This window comes from Podarcis bocagei (genome assembly GCF_964188305.1).
Source record: "Podarcis bocagei genome assembly, chromosome: 7".
Classification (NCBI taxonomy): Eukaryota; Metazoa; Chordata; class Lepidosauria; order Squamata; family Lacertidae; genus Podarcis; species Podarcis bocagei.
This window is the reverse complement of record NC_138132.1, coordinates 82265665-82288684: the sequence shown is the minus strand read 5'-3', so window position 1 is coordinate 82288684 and position 23020 is coordinate 82265665. Positions and strand designations below refer to the sequence as shown.

The following is a 23020-nucleotide window of genomic DNA, read 5'->3' as shown; positions in this document are numbered from 1 at the left end:
GAGTCGGTCACGACTGGACCTAATGGTCAGGGGTACCTTTACCTTTACCTTTTTACACGGACTGGCAGCAGTGGCCCATCAGGCAGGGGATATTCCCCACCTGGAGAAGCTGCCAGGGATTGAACCTGTGGCCTTCTGCATGCCAAGCAGATGTTCTGCTGCTGAGCTACAGCTTACCAGGGCCACAGAGTAATCTAGCATCAGCTTCTGTTTTGTGGGGCAAAGTAGGGCCTTGATTGATCATCGAGTCCTAGAATTGTGATCATAAACTATTTGCTACAATTTTAGCTAACAGATTAAAAAAGATGGTAACTACATCAGTCCACAGAGACCAAGCCAGGTTCTTACTAGGCCGACAAATGAAGTACAATGTAAGGTATCTAATTAACTTAATAGAGTGTTTGGAAGTGAGAAATGAAAAACAGGCCACATTAATATTTTTAGATGTGGAGAGAGCTTTTGATAATATTTCTTGGCCATTTTTGATTAAGGTATTAGAGAAAATGGAAATAGGGAAATCTTTCCTGGCTGGAATTAAAGCGATCTATACTGATCAATCCACAAATATTTTAATAAATAATATTCTTTCAGACAAATGCCAGATAGAAAAAGGAACAAGACTAGCTGGTCCCCTATCTCCATTGCTGTTTATTATGACATTAGAAATGATAAGTTGAAAAATACATTAGAAAAAATGTCTGGTTTGAAAATATGTAAAAAAAAGTTAGATATTTGGGAATCTGGCTAAGATATTTGGGAATCTGGTTGCGAGAAATCTCAACTTATTTTAACATTGAGTCCTGGATCTTAGAGTTAGAATCAACCCCTGGGGGTAATATTGCCCGTCCCTCTGCTGCTCAGAGAACTCCTGACAGATGGGGAGGGTTTTGTGGGTCATGGCCGGGTACCAGCTTCTGAATTCTCTCTCTGTCTCCCGGACAGGCACCCCCAGCCCCTGCGAACCCAACGAGTTCAAGTGCCGGAACGGTCACTGCGCCCTCAAGCTCTGGCGATGCGACGGGGACAACGACTGCACAGACGGCTCGGACGAGCTGAATTGCCGTACGTGTTTTGGGAGCGCCAGGGGTTTGTCGATTTGCATCCGGGTTTCGTGTTCCAGGGCTTAACACAAGCACTCCGGGTGACTCACCACAGCTGAGGCCCTTTGGAATGAATCCAGCGAAGTTCCCCCTGGAGCAGGCCCCTTGGAATTACAGTGGTACCCCGAGTTACAAACGCCTCAGGTTACAAACGCTTCAGGTTACAAACTCCGCTAACCTGGAAGAGTTACCTCGAGTTGAGAACTTTGCCCCAGGATGAGAACGGAAGTTGTGTGCCGGCGGCGCAGCGGCAGAAAGAGGCCCTATTAGCGAAAGCACGCCTCTAGTTAAGAACAGTTTCAGGTTAAGAATGGACCTCCGAAACGAATTAAGTTTGTAACTAGAGGTACCACCATAATGGGGCCGAAGTTAGTCATGCCCAGTGAACATCAGTGGATCTACATCGGTGCGTAGTGGCACCCATCCTGTGGAACACCCTCCCACCAGATGTCAAAAGAGAAAAACAACTACCAGACTTTTAGAAGACATCTGAAGTCAGCCCTGTTTAGGGAAGCTTTTAATGTTTAACAGACCACTGTATTTTAATATTTTGTTGGAAGCCGCCCAGAGTAGCTGGGGAAACCCAGCCACACGGGCAGGGTTGGTTCATCATAATCATCATCATCATCATCGTCATCATTATTATTATTACTACTACTACTACTCTGAGTAGGACCAGCAGCAGAGGGGGCCCATTGGAATTAATGGGGTGAAGTTAGGCGCTTCTGGTAACTTCAACGGGTATGTCCTCAGTATTCATAGAATCATAGAATTAAAGGGTTGGGAGGGACCCCTAGTGGTCATTTAGCCCAACCCGCTGCAATGCAAGAATCACTGGCAGGTGGCCATTTGGGCTAGCATTGGATACAACCGTTTCTTTCTTGTGTTTATTTGTTTATGTCTTATCAACTTTACTGAAAATTCTTAAAACAGTTGCCAAGCATATACATGAAGCTTTGTAGGCAGTCATCCACATGGCATCAAAACTTTAAACTACAGGTGCCATTCCAGTCCTTCTAACAATTTTAACTGTTTACAGTAGTCTTTAAGATAAGTTATAAATTCTCCCTATTACTTATTAAATTTTTGGCCTTCCTGCTTTCTGATTCTTCTGGTCATTTTTGCCTTTTCGGCCTAATCCATCAAGTTGATCTGCCATTCTTCTCTGGTTGGGAGTTTATATTCTTTGCATCTCTGGGCCAGTAACATCCGAGCAGCCATGGTCACGTACATAAATAGTCTTTTCTGCTCCATTGGGAAACGTTTCAGTAGGTGCCGAGAAGTATACAGTGGTACCTTGGTTCTCAAACTTAATCCGTTCCGGAAGTCCTTTCCAAAATCAAATATTCCAAAACCAAGGCGTGCTTTCCCATAGAAAGTAATGCAAAAACGGATTAATGCGTTCCAGACTTGTAAAAACAACCCCAGAAACAGCCATTTAACATGAATTTTACTATCTAACGAGACCATTGATCCATAAAATGAAGGCAATAAACAATGAACTGCAGTCACACAATAAATCAATCAGTAGCTCAACTGGGTTCCACCTAGTCAAAAAAACAAAACAAAAAGAGCCACAAAAACGCAAAATAAATAGCAAAAACAGACAGACCTCCGCGTAACACTCAAATTGGAAGTGTGGCACTCAAAACGGAGCACGTTTGGCTTCTGAAGAAAGTTTGCAAACTGGAACACTTCCGGATTTGCAGTGTTTGGGTTCCAAGTTGTTTGAAGACCAAGGCGTTTGAGAACCAAGGTACCACTGTACAATGAAGGCACCTGCCTGACGGTCAAGAGGCGGGGAGTTCCGCAGTGTAGGTGCTGCCACACTAAAGCAATATCAAGCTGGTGAGCCCGTTTCTTCACCCCAGGCTGCTCCGCTAATGCTCTTTGTCCTCTCTGCAGCTACCAAGGGCCCTGGGGACACCTGCGCTCCAGACCAGTTCGTCTGCGTGTCCACACGCACCTGCATCCCGGCCAGCTACCAGTGTGACGACGAGACGGATTGCGCAGATCGCTCTGACGAGATTGGCTGCAGTGAGTTCGGGGTGGGGGGTGGAGAGCAAGATGGAGTGGGAAGAGTTAAGCCCCCTCCCCAAAAGTGGACTTTGAATATGATTTGTGTCCTGAGGCACATGAACCACAAAGTTCCCAGGAAAACAATAAATCACCCTGACACGGAATATTTGGTTTATGGGTTCAAATAGGCCACAATTTTATTGATTACAGATGTGAGTGGTTTGTCTTAGGCACTGAGGTGAAGCCAGGCTGTATCTTGACTCCTACCTGCCTGCAGGGGTCCATGGAAGGGAAAACCACCAATGGGGGTGCCCTATGTTGTTGTTGTTTAGCCGTTTAGTCGTGTCCCCATGGACCTGAGCACGCCAGGCACTACTGTCTTTCACTGCCTCCCACAGTTTGGTCAAACTCATGCTGGTAGCTTTGAGAACACTGTCCCACCATGTCGTCCTCCGTCGTCCCCTTCTCCTTGTGCCCTCCATCTTTCCCAACATCAGGGTCTTTTCCAGGGAGTCTTCTCTTCTCATGAGGTGGTCAAAGTATTGGAGCCTCAGCTTCACGATCTGTCCTTCCAGGGAGCACTCAGGGCTGATTTCCTTCAGAATGGAGAGGTTTGATCTTCTTGCAGTCCATGGGACTCTCAAGAGTCTCCTCCAGCACCATAATTCAAAAGCATCAATTCTTCGGCGATCAGCCTTCTTGATGGTCCAGCTCTCGCTTCCATACATCACTACTGGGAAAACCATGGCTTTTACTATACGGACCTATATCGAAATATCACAATGTCTGAAATAAGGATGGAACTCCATAGAGGTGGACTCCAAAGTGGATCACAGCCGAATTGCAAAACTGCAGCTCAGTACAGCAGTCAAATACTAGAATCCTTTCAGAGCTTAATGCTATAATCCCAGCCAATATTTTATCGCGTTTATATCCCCCCTCCAAGGAGCTCAAGGTGGTGTTGGTGTGCATGATTCTCATTTAATCCACACTACAACCCTGTGGGGTAAGATAGACTTAAGAGGCAGTGACTGTCCCCCTAGGGCACCCAGTGTGCTTTGTGGTCAAGTGGGGATTCGAACCCTGGTCTCCCAGGCCCTAGTCCGTCATGCTGACCATTAGGCCACTGCTGGGTAGGCATTTCCATTTGCGGATTTCATGGTTGAGGTGGAAGGAGAGCACGAGAGAGATGCTCCCCCCTTTCTTTTGCAATTCCTGCCTTGCAAGAAGCTGGACTAGGTGGTACAGTGGTGCCTCGCAAGACGGAAAACTCGCTAGACGAAAGAGTTTTCCGTTTTGGAGGTGCTTCGCAAAACAAATTTCCTATGGGCTTGCTTCGCAAGACGACAATGTCTTGCCAGTTCCTGCTGGTTTTTTTCCCCTTCCCCCCCTTTTTCTAAGCCGCTAAGCCGCTTATCAGCTGATCCGATCAGCAGATAAGCCGCTAAAAGCCTCTAAAAGCCGCTAATAGCGCTAATCCGCTAATCCTTCAATGGGCTTGCTTCGCAAGACAAAAAAACCCGCTAGACGCAGAGAATCACAGAACGGATTCTTTTCGTCTTGCGAGGCACCACTGTACTTTGGTCCCCTTCTAACTCTATGATTCTTCTCCCTGTCTAGCCCCACCCCAGGTGATCACGCCCCCCGAGGAATCCATCCAGGCCGCCCCCGGAGAGACAGTCCGCTTCACCTGTGTGGCCGTGGGCGTCCCCACCCCCATCATCACCTGGAGGCTAAACTGGGGCCACATCCCCAGCAGCCGCAGGTAAGCCACGGGTGGTCTGGTCTCCACACACACCCCCACCTTTTTCTTCCACCACCTGGGCTTTGGGATGCTGACTCTGCCCCTTACGGCCACAGGGTGTCCATCACGAGCAAGAACGGGCGGGGGACACTGGTTATCGAAGACGTAAAAGAGGCCGACCAGGGAGCTTACACCTGCGAGGCCATCAACGCCCGGGGGATGGTTTTTGGCATCCCTGATGGAGTGTTGAGCCTCACACCTGGACGAGGTAAGCCAGAGGGGCGGGAAAGGCGGGGTGGGGACCGTTTGGACAGGTGCTGATCTATCCATCTAATTAGCATATCTGTTGAAGCATTTCTTTAAACAGCGCGTAGTTCTTTTTGTGTGTGTGTGTTTTTAAAAATATTTATTTGGTTTTTCAGATTAAAATTTTATAATCACATATCCAACAAACAACATAAAAACAAGATTCCGTAGAATCTCCTGGATTTCCCTCCTCCCCTTTGTGGGTCCTGTTATTAATCATTTCCTCCTGCATCTTTTATGATAATCCAAACTTTTACATCTCCATTGTGTCCAAAATTCACCCTTAAACTACAAGTGTTGTTCCAATCCTACTAACGATTTTAGCTGTTTAGAATGGTTTTTAAGATAGATTATAAAATTTCCCGTTCCTTATTACAATTTTGGTCTTCCTGATTTCTGATTCCTCCGGTTATTTTGGCTATTTCAGCATAATCCATCAACTTAATCTGCCATTCTTCTCTGGTTGGGACTTGTACACAGTGCGTAGTTAACCTGTGGCTTTAAAAGAGGATTGGAGAAATTCGCGGAGGAGAGGGCTCTGCTCTGCTTACAGAGTTGGGCGCAGCACTACTTCTGAATCTCAGGTGCTGGAAACCGCAGGCACTCTCGCACTCGGGTCCTGTGTGAACAGGAGACTGGGTCATTGGCCTGATCCAGCAAACTATTAATGCTCTTGTGAAAGGCTTACACTCTCAGAAGCTCTTGACATAGATGCTGCTGGCTGCCAGAACCTCAGTCATGAGACTCTTAATCTCAGGGTTGTGGGTTTGAGCCCCGCAAATGTTTCCTGCATTGCAGGGGATTAGATTAGATTACCTTTGTACCCCTTCCAAGACCACAGATCTATGAAATACCATAAAATTCTATAGCAGTGGAAATGATAATTTAATGATCGGCTCTTTAAACACTCCTTTTTCTGGTTATTGGCTATAGCTTTTGATAGAATATAGATAATTGAACAGCCCTTGTTGCATTACGTTCTTCATTAAATTATCTTTCCATTGATATATAATTTTATGGTATTACTCCAAAAGAAAGTGGTGTTATGAGCCACCAAACAACGAAAATACACTTTTCCCAAAAGGTTTCCACAATTTTGGCCACTAGTGTACATGCAACAAACACAGACACACAGGACTCCCTCTTGACAGGACACTTTCCTACTGGCCTTTAGTATCGTCCCAACCAAATTTCATGTCTCTCCTGTATATACTGTGCTGCTGTATTAATTTGTTTGATTTACATCACTGAAATCTTTTTTTAAAAACCTGCTGGCATGTCCATCCATCACCCTGGATCCCTGACAGTCTCCTCTTTCGCCCCCCCACCCCAGGACCTTGCCCAGAAGGACACTTCCACAACGAGGAGACCTCCCAGTGTTTCCCCTGCTTTTGTTTTGGCATCACCAAATCTTGCCGTGGCACTAGCCGGCACCGCAGCCAGATCCGCCTTCGCTTCGACACACCTGACAACTTCAAAGGTAAGTGGGTTGGGGGTGTTATAAGAAAAAACTTCTCCTTTTCCTTTTGGGGTATCCAAGACCCCAGATAGAGTCCTTAAGTGGGTTCCCTTTCGGTAGGAGAAAATATCAGAGGCCAACCAGAGAATATTGAGAAGCAAAGCAGCTAGTAAGCCTGATCTTCATCCGACTGTTGCAACAGGGTCTTCACTCACCACACGCAGAAGGGAGGAGGAACCCAGAACAATATAGACTTTTGAAATTGCCCATCCTGTAGCACAAGACCACCCCCCAAAGCATCATACATACATCACAGAAGGGGATGGTCTACATCTGAAATACCGTATTTTTTGCACCATAACACTCACTTTTTTCCTCCTAGAAAGTAAGGGGAAATTTCTGTGCGTGTTATGGAGCGAATGCCTGCGGGTGGCGGGGGGGATCTGCTGCAGTCGTGAGCAGAGGATCCATGGTTCCCTTTCCTTCCCTCCTCCGTGGTTACAAAGCATGGATCCACATGGATCCTCAGGATTTTTGCATTGGGCTACTCCAAACTCACCGTCAGATCACATGTCTGTGGCCACAGCATGAACCACAAAAATCATATATCCACTACGTGCGTGTTATGGTCTGGAGCGTGTTATAGAGCGAAAAATACGGTACATCACAAGAGGCTGTCTCCAGTAGAAATCCTGTTTGCCAGGATATCTGTTAATGGTCACTGATTGCTTTACCTGAGCAGCCTGGCCTTTTGTTTGTGATGCTAAATACTTTTAATTCCTGAATTCAGTTCACAGGCTCACCCTATTCATACACAAATATGTCCTTAAGACAGGTAAGCAAAAGACAAGAGAGAGGCTTTCTCATTTCCTTCCTCCTTGCAGAGAAATATTTGAGGTCAATTTCAGAGACTCAAAGTGACTCAAGGATTGCTCTCCTGTACTATTTCAGACATGTGGTTTATATACTTATGTATGTGTGTGCCTTGTACATTTATGAATGTTTATTGTATATTTGGGACCTTAAACTAGAGGTAAAGGGACCCCTGACCATTAGGTCCAGTCGCGGATGACTCTGGGGTTGCAGCGCTCATCTCGCTTTACAGGCCAAGGGAGCCGGCGTACAGCTTCCCGGTCATGTGGCCAGCACGACTAAGCCTCCTCTGGCGAACCAGAGCAGTGCACGGAAACGCCGTTTACCTTCCTGCTGGAGCAGTACCTATTTATCTACTTGCACTTTGACGTGCTTTTGAACTGCTAGGTTGGCAGGAGCGGGGACCGAGCAACGGGAGCTCACCCCGTGGCGGGGATTCAAACCGCCGACCTTCTGATCGGCAAGCCCTAGGCTCTGTGGTTTAACCCACAGCGCCACCTGCGTCCCACTTGGGACCTTAGAATTCTTATAACAGGGGAAGGGGGGGGAGGAGGGCTTTGGGTTTTGAGGTGGTCTTCCACTAACTTTTCCTCAGAGAATATCCGGTGGCATTAATAGGCCTCCGAAGAACCCTGCTGGATCGGGCCCCAGGGAGCCCATCTTGCCCAGTATCCTGGCCTCACATAGGCCAACCAGGTGCCCTGCGACATCCCCCTGCCATTGTTGTAAACAAAATCAATCTGCCCTTTTCCCTTATGGGGTATCCAAGAGCCCATATAGAGTCCTTACGTAGGTTCCCTATTTGTAGGCGAAAATAACAGAGGCCAACCAGAGAATATTGAGAAGCAAAGCAGCGAGTAAGCCTGATCTTTATTGATCTGTTGCAACAGGGTCCTCCCCTCACACAGAAGGGGTGTAGCTTAAGACCACCCCCCAGATACATCATACCTACATCACAGAAAGGACGGTCTACAGCAGAAATCTCTGGTTTCTCTTCAGATCGTATAAATCTTTCGCCTTTTACAGCAGAAATCTGAGTGCTTTGTTTACCTCCTGTCTGCCAGGTTACCTGTTTAATGGTCGCTTGATTGGATTGCCTGGGAAGCCTGGCCAGTCTTTTGTAATGATAAATACTTAGTTCCTGAGCCAGGTCACAGACTCACGCCCTATTCATATCTTAAATGTGCCATTAAGACAGGATTTGTGAAGGAAAATGCAATGGGGAAGCTTTTCCATTTTCCTTTGACCTTGCAGAGAAAACGTTTGGTCAGTTTGGGAATCAAAATGGTTTCAGGTCGGTCTTCCTGTGCTGATCTGTTATGAACATTTATGAACATTTAATATATATCTAAGACCTTAAAATTCTTATCACACCATTCCCGTGTCACTTTCCCCAGGGGTGAATGTGACGACCCCCTCTCAGCCCGGAACGCCACCCCTCTCCTCAACCCAGCTGCAGATTGACCCCGGATTGCAGGAGTTCCAGCTGGTCGATCTCTCCCGCCGTTTCCTGGTACACGACTCTTTCTGGATGCTCCCGGGGCAGTTCTTGGGGAACAAGGTGAGAGGAGCGAGTTCGAGTCCTCATGGCGCTGAATGATAGGCCAGTTTTAAGAACAGGATTAGCTGCCTTTTCTTTCCTTTTTTGTATTTGTTTTTTTGTTGCTGTTTTATTTTGACAAAGTAATAATCATACATAAATAAGAATAAAAATGTGCACCTCACCCCCAAGACCATTCCATTGTAACTATCTAACCATGTAACTAAGCCAAACCACAGGGTGGGGGAGAGGGGCTCAGAGCTTATGTCTTATTCCTTTTTCCAGGGATTCTGTCCTTTTTTCATATTTATTAATGTATTTATATAGGGTCACGAAGAGACAGACATGACTAAACGACTAAACAACAAGAACAATGTATTCATTTATTCATTTGACAAAGTAATACCGTATTTTGCGCCCCATAAGACGCTCCGGCCCATAAGACGCACCTAGTTTTTTTGGGGGGAAATAAAGGGAAAAAATTATTTCCCCCCCAGGCGCGGGGCTGGGGCAGCCCGAGCTTCCCCCGACCCCAGCCCGCAAACAGGCAGCTCTCTGCAAGCCGTGGGAGCCCAGCGGTGGTTCCCGCTGCTTGCGGAGAGATCCGCGAAGCCTGCAGGCGCTGGGATCAGCGCGGGCAGGCTTCGGGATGCCTGCAACTCTCCCCAAGCAGCGGGAACGTTCCCGCTGCTTGCGGAGAGATCCGCGAAGCCTGCAGGCGCTGGGATCAGCGCGGGCAGGCTTCGGGATGCCTGCAACTCTCCCCAAGCAGCGGGAACGTTCCCGCTGCTTGCGGAGAGATCCGCGAAGCCTGCAGGCGCTGGGATCAGCGCGGGCAGGCTTCGGGATGCCTGCAACTCTCCCCAAGCAGCGGGAACGTTCCCGCTGCTTGCGGAGAGATCCGCGAAGCCTGCAGGCGCTGGGATCAGCGCGCGCAGGCTTCGGGATGCCGGCAACTCTCCCCAAGCAGCGGGAACGTTCCCGCTGCTTGCGGAGAGATCCGCGAAGCCTGCAGGCGCTGGGATCAGCACGCGCAGGCTTCGGGATGCCGGCAACTCTCCCCAAGCAGCGGGAACGTTCCCGCTGCTTGCGGAGAGATCCGCGAAGCCTGCAGGCGCTGGGATCAGCGCGGGCAGGCTTCGGGATGCCTGCAACTCTCCCCAAGCAGCGGGAACGTTCCCGCTGCTTGCGGAGAGATCCGCGAAGCCTGCAGGCGCTGGGATCAGCGCGGGCAGGCTTCGGGATGCCTGCAACTCTCCCCAAGCAGCGGGAACGTTCCCGCTGCTTGCGGAGAGATCCGCGAAGCCTGCAGGCGCTGGGATCAGCGCGCGCAGGCTTCGGGATGCCGGCAACTCTCCCCAAGCAGCGGGAACGTTCCCGCTGCTTGCGGAGAGATCCGCGAAGCCTGCAGGCGCTGGGATCAGCACGCGCAGGCTTCGGGATGCCGGCAACTCTCCCCAAGCAGCGGGAGCATTCCCGCTGCTTGGGGAGAGGTCCGCGAAGCCTGGAGAGCGAGAGGGGTCAGTGCGCACCTACCGCTCTCGCTCTCCAGGCTTCAGCGAAAGCCTGCATTCGCCCCATAAGACGCACCCACATTTCCCCTTCATTTTTGGAGGGGGAAAAGTGCGTCTTATAGGGCGAAAAATACGGTAATCATAAATAAATAAGAATAAAAATGTGTGCCCCACCACTGAGACCATTCCATTGTAACTAGCCAACCTCCCAAAATTTTAAAACCTCTTGCGATGGTTTGACCCCCCTTCCGTTTTAACAGTACAGCGGTACCTCGGGTTACATACGCTTCAGGTTACATACGCTTCAGGTTACAGACTCCACTAACCCAGAAATAGTACCTCGGGTTAAGAACTTTGCTTCAGGATGAGAACAGAAATCGCACTGCAGCAGTGGGAGGCCCCATTAGCTAAAGTGGTGCTTCAGGTTAAGAAGAGTTTCAGGTTAAGAACGGACCTCCGGAACGAATTAAGTACTTAACCCGAGGTACCAGTGTACAGTTATACATATAATATCTATATGTTATTAATAATAAATTTGTGAATGTTTATTCAAAACCTGCCAAGGAGTCCAGTTCATTTTGTTGTTTCTTTAAATACTTTGTAAAAGGTTCCCATTCTTCTTTAAAGTCACAGTTGTCCTTACCACATAGTTTATATGTCAATTTCGCCAATTCCGCATACTCCATCAGTTTCTCTTGCCATAGTTCTTTAGTCGGAGTTTCTTCATTCTTCCAACCTTGTGCTATTAAGACTCTTGCCACCGTTGTCGCATTCATGAAGATATTCTTAAATTTCCTTGGCAGGTCTTTCCTTAAAATCCCTAACAAAAATGCTTCAGGTTTTTTAACAAATGTTAATTGGAACATTTTCGTCAGATAAGTTTTTGTATCCATTCTTCCTTTGCTGGGACTTCTATTCTTTCCCATTTTGGCGCAAGTAACATTCTTGCTGCTGTGTAAGCATACATGAATCAAGTTCTATATGATTTAGGTAGTTCTGTCCCTATAATTATGGCTCCCTCCTTTCAGGGTTTAACTTTCTCTCCCTCCACAACCCTGCATTCATCCAAGGAAGGTTCCCAGCTCACATTTCTGCTGAATGGGCACATGGGTTATTGTTATTATTATTTTAATAAGATATTTATTAAAGTTTAAACATTACAGAGAGAAAAAAGAAAAGAGAAACAAAAAAGAAATACAAGCAATATACAAGTACAAAACCTCAGAAACAAAAATAAATACAGTAATACAAAACATCAACAATACAAAAAAGGCAAAAAACAAAAAACAAAAACATTTAAGAAACCCAAAAAAGAACAAACAAAAATAAAAAGAACCCCGTATTTTCATATCCTTATCTTTCATTTGCTTATTTCCTCGACTTCCTCACACCTCCTTTTTTGTATTCTAGTTCAATTAATTATTCCAGCAAGTTCTTTCCCTCTTTCTCAAATTTAGTTCCATAATTTATCTTAACACATTTTAGCCTGAAATTTACCCCTTTACCCAATGTCAATCTATTCATACTTAATTCTTTATAGTATTTCTACTAAAGTCATGTAGCTTCTTTCCAGCATCCTTCTAACATTCATTAATTTTAGAATATTTCTGTAAATATACTTTGAATTTTTTCCAATCTTCTTCCACCGACTCTTCTCCCTGGTCTCGGATTCTGCCAGTCATTTCCACCAATTCCATGTAATCCATCAGGGTCTACGTTTGGGTTGTCCCCTGCTGACTTCCCTCCCTCTCTGCTCTGCCTGCAGGTGGACTCCTATGGAGGTTTCCTGCGCTTCAAGGTGCGCTACGGCCTGGCCAGGGGCCAATCGGAGCCTGTGCAGAAACCCAACGTCGTGATTGTGGGGAATGGGCAGAAGCTGATCTACCGCGTGCAGGTGCCCACCCAGCCCTCGGTGGTGAACCAGCGACAGGTCCAGTTCACCGAGGTGAGTGCGACTGGAACGGGGAGGGCTTGTTCCGTCCTGCTGAGGCTGAACGCTCCTCTCAACACCCTGCAAAGTAGGCTGGGTTGGGAGGGGGGAGAGAGAGTGGGCTCTGCCCTGCACAAAATTCTTGCCTGAGCAAGGATTTGAATCCAGATCTCTCCCTGCCCCTCAGAGGCTGTCAGGGAACTGACATCGGAGCGAGAGGCAAAGGGGAGGCTCCCAGATGATGCTGGCGAAGGACCCAGCAGCAGGGGGAGAAACAGCTCAGTAGAGGGGGAAGCCATTCAGCGCAACACCAGGGATGAAGGGGGGCAGACGGGGGAAGTGGAGAGAGGGCTCCAGGACTCTTCACTGGACATCAGTGAGGAGAGCCCAGGTCCTCCGCTACCCACGCCTTCCCTGCGCAGAAGACTCCGGTGCAGTGAGAGGAGGAGGAGACTGGGTGTCAAACAACTTTTATGTTGGAAGTGGTTCAAGAAACGCCCACTGACGGATTCTGCCAGTGACTGAGGCAGCCACCATGAGAAGGGGCTGTGCAGTCAGAAAGGTTTAACAAGGCAAATTAACCGAGAAAGGCACCAGTTTACGCACGAGTAACTCATACCTATTACAGAGGCAAATACTCATAACTGCCACATCACATTGAACTGTAAGGTGACTCAATGTTTTGTTGTTGTTTTAGTGTATAATAGTGTATAATATTAGTGTATTAGTGTATATTTAGTGTATAATATTAACTTGTAAGATATGGATTTTTGTTGTTTTGTGTGTTTTTTTTAGTTTTCGAATGTTGATTTTTGTGTGTTGTGTATTGTTATTTTTTGATATCTTTTGTGTTGTTGTTGTGTGGAAAATACTAATAAAATTCATTTTAAAACAAGAAGAAAAAGAATGGCTAGGCTGCTCATAATGCTATCAGCAACCATTATTAGGTATCCTGGCAGACAGGATTTCTGCTGTAGACCACCTCCTATGATATATGTATGATGATTCTGGGGCAGTCTTTGGCTAAGGGGATTAAAAAAAAAAAAAAGGTGACTCAAACAAGTGAGCCAAGCTGGGTTGGGTGGGTAGAAGCAACATTACCCTTATTTATTTTATACTTTGATTGGTTTTTTTCTTTCATAGAGACATTTTTTTTATTGATTTTCACAGGTTTTGCAAGTTTGCTTCTGTTTCAACATACGTTTTTCTTTCAATTTTGAGTTCCCACCTTTAATTCCATGACGTTTTCATTCCCACCTTATACCTACCGTGTTAGATGGTGGTACTTCATTCCGCTGCTCGTAATTCATAATTCAGTTTTTATTTGACCATAGCCATTCTTCAGATACAGTAGACCCTCAGGTTATGTTACTCTTGAGTAATGTAAACTTCGGGTTGCAAAAGCAGCAAACCCAGAAGTATCCAGAAGTGGTACCTCTGTTTTGTTTTGTTTTAAATGATATTTATTAAAGTTTCAAAGAAAAAAAAATTACATAAAGAAAAAAGGACAGAAATAAGAATAAAAGAAAAATACAAAATACAGAAAAATAAATAAATAAAAAACCCTTTTAAAAAATCAATCTTTCCACCTTACATTCATTTCCTTGCTTCCCTGACCTCCTCGCACCTCCCTTTTTTGTATTCCAATTCAGTTAGTTAATTCAGCAATTTCTTTCCCTCTTTGTTTTTATCTTAATCCTTGAACTTAATATATTATAACTCTGGATTCTCACCTGTTAATAATCCATTTTTATATACACCTTTATAACATTGCTGCTTAAACCACTTAACTTCATTCTGACATCATCCAGAAGTGGTACCTCTGGATGTGGATTTTTCAGGGTGCACACGGACCGCCAGAACGAATTAAATTCGTATCCAGATGGTCCACTGTAGTCCAAAAAGGGTCTCTCCCCTCTTGTTTTCCATATAGATTTTTATGATTGAAGTGGTATGTGTTGGGTTTTTTTAGTAGACCATTTCTTTAAAACATTGACAGCCACAAGATTTGTGGCCTTCTTCGCTAGCGCTCTCGGGGCAGCCCACGCAATAAGGGGATTTCTCCTGCAGCTTTCACTTAGCCCTTTCTTCACCCGCTGGGTGTCCCCCTGCAGGAGCACTGGGAGAAGGAGTCGGGAGCCTCCGTCAGCCGTGAGGAACTACTGCTCACCCTCCAGAACCTGGAGGCGGTTATGATCCAGACTGTCTATGACAACCGGATGGCCAGTGTGGGGCTGAGCGACATCGTCATGGACACAACCACCACGGAGGTCACCGGCTTGGGCCTGGCGCATGGCGTGGAAGAATGCAGGTGTGCCAGCGATGGGGGCACCTGCTGATATCCAGGGTGGTTCTGGGCAGGAAAGGGGGTGGGGCACGAGCCAGCCTGCTGCGACCCTGTGCCTGTGGGTTGTGTCCAAATTAGTCCTGCTCAGAGGAGGCTAATAATAATAATAATAATAATAATAATAATAATAATAATAATAATAATAATTTATTTATACCCCGCCCATCTGGCTGGGTTTCCCCAGCCACTCTGGGTGGTTCCCAACAGAATACTGTGGTACCTCGGGTTACAGACGCTTCAGGTTACAGACGCTTCAGGTTACAGACTCCGCTAACCCAGAAATAGTACCTCGGGTTAAGAACTTTGCTTCAGGATGAGAACAGAAATCGTAGTGCGGTGGCAGCGGGAGGCCCCATTAGCTAAAGTGGTGGTTCAGGTTAAGAACAGTTTCAGGTTAAGAATGGACCTCTGGAATGAATTAAGTTCTTAACCAGAGGTACCACTGTATTAGGTAAAGGGACCCCTGACCATTAGGTCCAGTCGTGGACAACTCTGAGATTGCGGTGCTCATCTCGCTTTACTGGCCAAGGGAGCCGGTGTACAGCTTCCGGGTCACGTGGCCAGCATGACTAAGCCGCTTCTAGCGAACCAGAGCAGCGCACGGAAACGCTGTTTACCTTCCCGCCGGAGCGGTACCTATTTATCTACTTGCGCTGCATTCGTTCAAACTGCTAGGTTGGCAGGAGCAGGGACCGAGCAACGGGAGCTCACCCCGTGGCGGGGTTTCAAACCGCTGACCTTCTGATTGGCAAGCCCTAGGCTCTGTGGTTTAACCCACAGCACCACCTGCGTCCCCAATTAAAAGCACAATAAAACATCAAACATTAAAAACGTCCCTAAGCAGGGCTGCCTTCAGATGTCTTCTAAAAGTCTGGTAGTTGTTTATTTCCTTGACATCTGATGGGAGGGCGTTCCACAGGGCGGGTGCCACTACCGAGAAGGCCATCTGCCTGGTTCCCTGTAACCTCACTTCTCGCATTGAGGGAACCACCAAAAGGCCCTCAGAGCTGGACCTCAGTGTCCGGGCAGAACGATGGGGGTGGAGACGCTCCTTCAGGTATACTGGGCTGAGGCCATTTAGGGCTTTAAAGCTGAGCACCACACCTTGAATTGTGTCTGGGAACGTGCTGGGAGCCAATGTAGGTCTTTCAGGACCAGTGTTATGTGGTCTCCTCGGCGGCTGCTCCCAGTCACCAGTCTTGCTGCCAGTGTACAGCTTCCGGATCAGTCTTGGAGCCAGTGTACAGCTTCCGGATCATGTGGCCAGCAGGACTAAGCCGCTTCTGGCGAACCAGAGCAGCGCACGGAAACGCTGTTTACTTTCCCGCCGGAGACCTGTTTATCTGCTTGCACTTTGACGTGCTTTTGAACTGCTAACTTGGCAGGAGCAGGGACCGAGCAACGGGAGCTCACCCCGTCCCGGGGATTCGAACCGCCGACCTTCTGATCAGCAAGTCCTAGGCTCTGTGGTTTAACCCACAGCGCCACCCGTGTCTCATACCTTCAAAGGTAGCCCCACTGAAATTAACCTGCTGACATTAGTATCTGAGTTGCAAGTCGCATCCTTTCTCCATCTGTATTGTCCACACTGATTGGCAGCAGCTGCTCTGCAGGGTTTCCGGCGAGGGTCTCCTCCTAGCCCTCACTGGAGATGCTGCCGTTGGGAACCTGGGGCCTTCTGCATGCCAAGCAGCTGCTCTACCACTGAGCCATGCTTCTTCAGCACATGCGACCTGCAGGCTGAGTTTGTCGCCTCTGCAGCCTGCCTTACAGAGAGTCTGCAGTGTCCTTCCTGGCAGCCCATAAACCCTCCTCTCTCCGCCGCTGTCTTCACCTCCCGCTTGTCTCTCTGCAGGTGCCCTGCTGGGTACGCCGGCCTCTCCTGCGAGCGCTGCGAGGCCCATTTCAAGCGAGTGCCCGGCGGGCCCTACCTGGGCACGTGCTCTGGCTGCAACTGCAACGGGCACTCCAGCACCTGCGACCCGTTCTCTGGCTACTGCCTGGTAAGCTTGCCAGCGGGTGGCGGGGGTGGTGACGGCCGCTGGAGGAGGGGCGCGAAGTGGGTTGGCGGGGGGAGGCGGGGGGAGGGATCTGGGGAAAGCTATGCCCTGCCCTTCACCTCCCTCTTCCTTTTGTCTCTTCCGCTTCTCCCCCTGCCCCACAGAACTGCCAGCACCACACCGAAGGGCCCCAGTGCAACAAATGTAAGCCGGGTTTCTTTGGAGACGCCACCAAGGGCACCCCCACCGCCTGTCGCCCCTGCCCCTGCCCGTACACCGAAGCCCCCCGCAGGTGAGTGAGCCGAGGGTCTTTGCATCACGGGTTATCGTCGTCGGGGTTTGTCCTGGAGGACGTCAGCAGCCGCCTGCCCTCTGCGGTCTCGGCAGGCTTTGCAGGAGAGGAAATTAGGAAAGGACTAAGATGCACAGCTTCCGGGGGTGGGTGTGCCTGCAATTTTCCTGTTGCCCTGAAAGCAAACCTTGAGCCTGCAGGGAAGGACAGTGAGTCCGGTGAGTCCATATCCATGAATTTACCTCTGGGAACACCTTGCCTTGGTTCTCAAACTTAATCCATTCCGGAAGTCTGTTCCAAAACCAAGGGATGCTTTTTCATAGAAAGTAATGCAAAATGGAATAATAATAATAATAATAATAATAATAATAATAATAATAATAATAATAATAATAATTTATTTGTACCCCACCCATCTGGCTGGGCTTCCTCAGCCACTCTGGGTGGCTTCCAACAAAGATTAAAATACATTAAAATGTCACACATTAAAAACTTCCTGTTCCAGGCTTTTAAAAACAACCCCTAAAACAGCAATTTAACATGAATTTTACTTTCTAACCATTGATCCATAAAATAAAATAAAAGCAATAATCAATGTATTGTACTATAAAATAAGTAAGACAGTATTGTAAATTAAAATTATTATTTTTTCCTTACCTGCACTGATGATAGTCATTGTTTGGGTGGGGGGGCTGTTATACATTTCCGCAGTCACACAATCAATCAATCAATCAATCAATCAATCAGTCAGTTAGTTCAATAGCTGAACTGGGTTCTACACAATCACAAAAACAAATGAACCGAAAAAGCCTCAAAAACAAAAACGCAAAATAAATAGCAAAAACAAAAGCGCCAAACTTAATCCGTTCCAGAAGTCAGTTTGACTTCCGAAATGTTCGAAAACCAAGGCGCATCTTTTGATTGGTGCAGGCGCCCCGGAAACAATAGCAGACAGCCGCATCAGATGTTCGGCTTCCGAAAAACGTTTGAAAACCAGAACACTTACTTCCAGGTTTTGGGCGTTTAGGAACCAAGGTGTTTGAGTACCAAGGCGTTTGAGAACCAAGGTACCACTGTACGCCTTTTTCTGGGTAATTCAATCCTCCCGAAAGGAAAGAGCCCCCCTCCTTTTAGTTGTGCCATGCGCTTCCAGGTCCGTCTTGCATCCACAAAGACCAGGGCTTTTAGTGTCATGGCACTAGCCCATTGGAATGTGTTCCTGCTGAACCACCTGCAGCGCTGGCATTCAGGTGCCCTGCTTAAAACACACCTGGCTTTTCCTGAAATTGAGCTGTGTGGATGTATCGGTCTGATCTACCCTTTTGTGATACATTTTGTGCTTCTTTTATGAACGTATTTTTTATCGTGAATTTTATGCTCTTTACCATCATGAGGTAGGTAAACAGGGTGAGTAGGTAAGTAGCTTAGGTAGGTAGGCAGGTTGATAGATAGATGATCAATTGATTAGGAAGGCAAATAAGAGTAGGTAGGTAGATTAGACAGGCAGGCAGATAGAGATACATAGATATATAATAGAAAATATATTTTAATGATGGTGGCATTGAAATTTGTGCAAATAAATAGATAAGCAAGGCAGCTATGAATGGGCCACTGACATGGGCCACTCAGTCCGCAACTGGGAAGCTGCCCTCGCCCACGCTCAGTGGCGTAGTGTGGGGGGTGCGGGGGGGGGCCGGCCGCACCGGGCGCAACATCTGGGGGGCGCTCGCTCGCACTCGCAGCTCTCTGCCCCTACCTGGCTCACTCACTCTCTCTCACTGCAGTGCTGGCTGTGCGAATCCGATCCGAGCCGCTGGGTCGCCGCCCACTGTGGAGGGGGTGGGTGCCAGGCTTGCGGTGCGGAGAGAGAGCGAGGGACTATCTGGGGGAGGGACAGTGCAGCGGCCGCCCAGCACAGCGCTGAGCGCGGGAGAGAACCACACCAGACCAGACCAGGCAGCAGCAAGAAGAAGCTGGCAGCGGTGGCAGGTTAGGGGGCGCAAATTACTTGCCTTGCCCCGGGTGCTGACAACCCACGCTACGCCACTGCCCACGCTCCAGGCCGATATGGGCCCTGCCAGCCATGCACCCAGCGGCCTGCATTCCCAGCGTTGTGGGGCAGAGGGATGGTGGTGCCCATGGTGACAGTGCCCTCTTCTCCTTTCAGGTTTTCAGAGTCCTGCTTCCTGGACACAGACGGGCAGGCCACCTGCGATGCCTGCGCCCCAGGCTACACCGGACGTCGCTGCGAAAAGTGAGTGGGCTCCTTGTAGTTTCAAATGGTATGTTGGAGCTGCTGGGAGTTGGAGTCCAGTAGTTTCTTGAGAACCACAAGTTCTCCATCCCTGAACTGGACCGTCACTTGCCTTCACTGCCCCCATCTGCCATCATCCCTGAATATAGGCCAGGCTGGCTAGTGTTGTTGGGAGCTGGAGTCTAGCAATTTCTGGAGAACCACAAGCTCTCCATCCCTGAATTGGACCGTCACTTGCCTTCACTTGCCCCAGCTGCCATCATGCTAGTCATCATCCCTGAATATAGGCCAGGCTGGCTGGTGCTGTAGGGAGTTGGGGTCTAGCAATTTCTGGAGAACCACAAGCTCTCCATCCCTGAATTGGACCGTCACTTGCCTTCACTGCCCCTGGCTACCTCCATCACCACTTTGCCATTTTTAAACACAGGGATCAGGGATCAGTTGGGGAGTCTTAACAACATCTGGAGGGCTACAGGATCCCCATCCCTGAACTAGACCGTCACTCGCCTTCACTGCCCACTCCATTGCCAGTCTGCCTTCTTTTAATGCTTGAATGAGAGAGGTGTGGCCCTCCAGATGTTATGGGACTCCAACTCCCATCATCACCCCTCACCTTTGGCCATGTTGGCTGCTGTGGCTGATGGGAGTTGGGAGTCCAATAACATCTGGAGGGACACAGATATGTTCCCCATCCCTGAACTAGGCCATCATTTGCCTTTACTGCTCCTGGCTACCTCCATCATAACTTTACCTTGTATTTAAAATACAGGACCTCACGTCTTCCATATGCTAGTAAGCTACAACTACTGCCATCATCCCTGACCATTGGGCATGCTGTCTGTTTGGGGCTGATGGGAGTTAGAGTCCAGCAACATTGGGGAGGGGGGCAGAGATGTTTCCTACCCCTGGCCACAAAGTGATTTCTGGGGGACGCTGACGCCCATCAGGAGGATAAAGTTCCAACTTAACATATTTCCGCCCCTAGATGTGCTCCTGGCTTCAAAGGAGACCCCATCCAGCCACGAGGAAAATGTGTGAGGATTGGTGAGTACAACCTTTGAACACACGCAATTCAGGTTTGACTCCAGAGTCACACTGTTAGAGCAAAAGCTGCGAAAACTCAGCATCGAAGACCTGCCGGCTGTCTCTGGTACTAGATCTATTGAAATGAAGAGACATGGCTAACTTAGGCCCATTCATTTCGGTGGGTCTACTCTGAGTAGGACTCTGTTGAGAACAACCTGCTGAAATTTCCTTCTGAGTATGCCTGAATAGGATTGTGCCATGGAGCAGAGAGGGAGAAATTGGCTAATGGAGATTGCGGACTGTCCCCCCACCCCACCATGGAGAAGAGCAATGTGCCTGTTGTTTTCCATTCGCAATCTGTCCTAGAAGGGATCCATGGGTCATCTAGTCCAACCCCCTGCAGCTCAAGCACCCATGTCCTGATGAAGTTTCTTCTGCTAATGAGGGCGCAGGCCGGTCAGGCCGGACGAGCTTTCAGGCCTTCTCAGGGGAACCTCGTCCAGAGTCAGACCCTTGCTCCATCCTGCTCAGTACTCCCAACTCTGACTGGCAGCAGCAGCAGCTCTCCAGGGTTTGAGGCAGGGAGTCTCTCTCAACCCTACCGGGAGATGAAACCTGGGACCTTCTGCATGCAAAGCAGATGCAATGCTGCCGAGCTGTGGTCTTTTTAAAAATTGAAAATAAAGCAAGTTTTTTTGAGAGATAAAATCGAGATATGGAAAATATCGATGAGAGATGAGAGGCAGGACTGAGGTTTGGATATGCTTCGAGGTTCAGACTGTGGGAAGCCTTAAAATCAAAATTACAATTTGGAAGACAATTTGATTTTTTTTAATTTTAGTTTTTTATTTTTATTGGATTATGATTTGATATGTTAGTTGGAAGTTTTTTATTGGAAAAATTAATAAACGCTCTAACAAAAAAGAAAGAAAAGAAAATTAAGCAAGTTTCTAGTCCTCATTGTTCTGAAGCAAGGGCTGGTTTAAGGAGGAACAAAGGAAGCAGCTTTATGCCCTGGGCTCCTGGCTTAAGAGCTGGCTTAACAATAGGCATTATGTGCATTTATATGTATTTTAATGAACTGTTTAAAGTGAACGGTTATGAGTCATGGGGGTGCGTTTGAATGAACTTAGTGCCTAGATTATATTTTCAGTTGCTATTTTGCTAATGCTTTTAATACCGTTTTGTAGATTCTAAATGCCGCATTGATTTGTTAATCACATGACTTGCCGTAATTGTGAGGTTTGGCTTATTTTTTTAGTTGCTGTTTTGTTCAGTTTCTTAAAGATTGAAACTGTTTCGCTGATAAATTGTGATTTATTTCATATGACGTGTGTTGTATTCGCGATGCGCTAGTATTTTGTTATGTTATGGTTATTTATTGGGTGTAAGCCTCTTTGAGATTCATTTGAATCAATCAATCAACCTTCAGCTAGGTTTGAGGCCAAACACGAATGTGGGAACCACGTTGTCACGTTCAATCTAAGTTTAATAGCGCTACCATCTTGCCACATCTCATAACTCTGAAGCGTTGGCCTGCTTCGCTCTCCCCACCTGGTAATATTTCATGTATTGCTGGCCAAACGTTTGAACGTTTCTTTCTCTCTCTGATTTCCAGGGTTCCCTCCTAGTCCTGAAGTTGATACTCTACTAGAGGGCAAGTCGTCATCACTATTACATTTGCATTTTCTTATCCTTCCCCCCTCCAATCCTCACTGTCTTTTTCTTTTTTAAAAAAGAGTTTTTATTTGATTTTACAGCTTCATTCACAATTGTAATCACAAATAATAAGAATTACACAAGATTCTTCTGAAACTCAAGTCTTCTCCCCTCTGTGGGTTCTTTGAGTAACTTTTTAAAACTGCATATTATAAGTCCATCTAATTTGCAATCCTCCATTGTATCCAAAATCTATGTAGCGTTGCAAGAGTTATTTAAAACCTGCCAAAGAGTTCAAGTGTTTACAGTGGTCTTTCAAATATAATATAAATTTGTCCCATTCTTTATTGAAGTTTTGACCTTCCTGGTTTCTGATTTTCCCAGTTAAACTTGCCACTTCTGCATAGTCCAATAATTTCATCAGCCAGTCCACCCTGATAGGAATTTTGTCGTCTTTCGAACCCTGGGCTAGAAGCATCCTTGCAGCTGTTGTAGCATACATCAACCATATTTTCAGTTCCTTTGGTAGCTCTGTACCTACAATTCCTAATAAAAAGGCTTCTGGTCTTTTAACAAAAGTTATTTTAAACATTTGTTTTCAATTCGTTGTATATCGTTTCCTGGAATTCCTTTATTACTTTACAGTTCCACCACATACGATAAAAGGTCCCTCCCTTTTCCTTACATTTCCAACAAACATTTGAACTTGTCCTGTACATTTTTGTTAATTTACTCAGAGTTAAATACCAGCGATGCATCATTTCCATATAATTTTCTTTTAATGTATAACACGGCATGAATTTCAAATCCTCTCTCCATAATTTTTCCCGTGCTGCAAACTGTACGTTTTACCCAAAGTCTCCTGCCCATTGAATCATAACCGATTCAACTTCTTCATCTTTAGTAAACCATTCCAACACTTTCTCATTTCCTATAACTGTCACCACCTCCTTTCTT

General features: G+C 47.1%; 1 protein-coding gene across 17 annotated transcripts in view; it reads left to right on the top strand.

Moving 5' to 3' along the window:
- The window catches only part of HSPG2 (heparan sulfate proteoglycan 2), a 224478-nt gene that overhangs the window by 80977 nt on the left and 120481 nt on the right, over positions 1–23020 (top strand). For 14 of the 17 annotated variants that reach the window (XM_081202856.1, XM_081202851.1, XM_081202848.1 and 11 more), the window contains 13 exons: positions 943–1062; positions 3006–3137; positions 4740–4884; positions 4980–5131; positions 6503–6649; positions 8899–9062; positions 12321–12500; positions 14600–14796; positions 16688–16835; positions 16997–17124; positions 19292–19378; positions 20364–20422; positions 22023–22061. In XM_081202856.1, coding sequence (XP_081058982.1) covers positions 943–1062; positions 3006–3137; positions 4740–4884; positions 4980–5131; positions 6503–6649; positions 8899–9062; positions 12321–12500; positions 14600–14796; positions 16688–16835; positions 16997–17124; positions 19292–19378; positions 20364–20422; positions 22023–22061 — 1698 coding nt within the window. The remainder of the gene's footprint in view (positions 1–942; positions 1063–3005; positions 3138–4739; positions 4885–4979; positions 5132–6502; positions 6650–8898; positions 9063–12320; positions 12501–14599; positions 14797–16687; positions 16836–16996; positions 17125–19291; positions 19379–20363; positions 20423–22022; positions 22062–23020) is intronic. The other 3 variants (XM_081202846.1, XM_081202842.1, XM_081202852.1) reach the window with 1 other exon arrangement.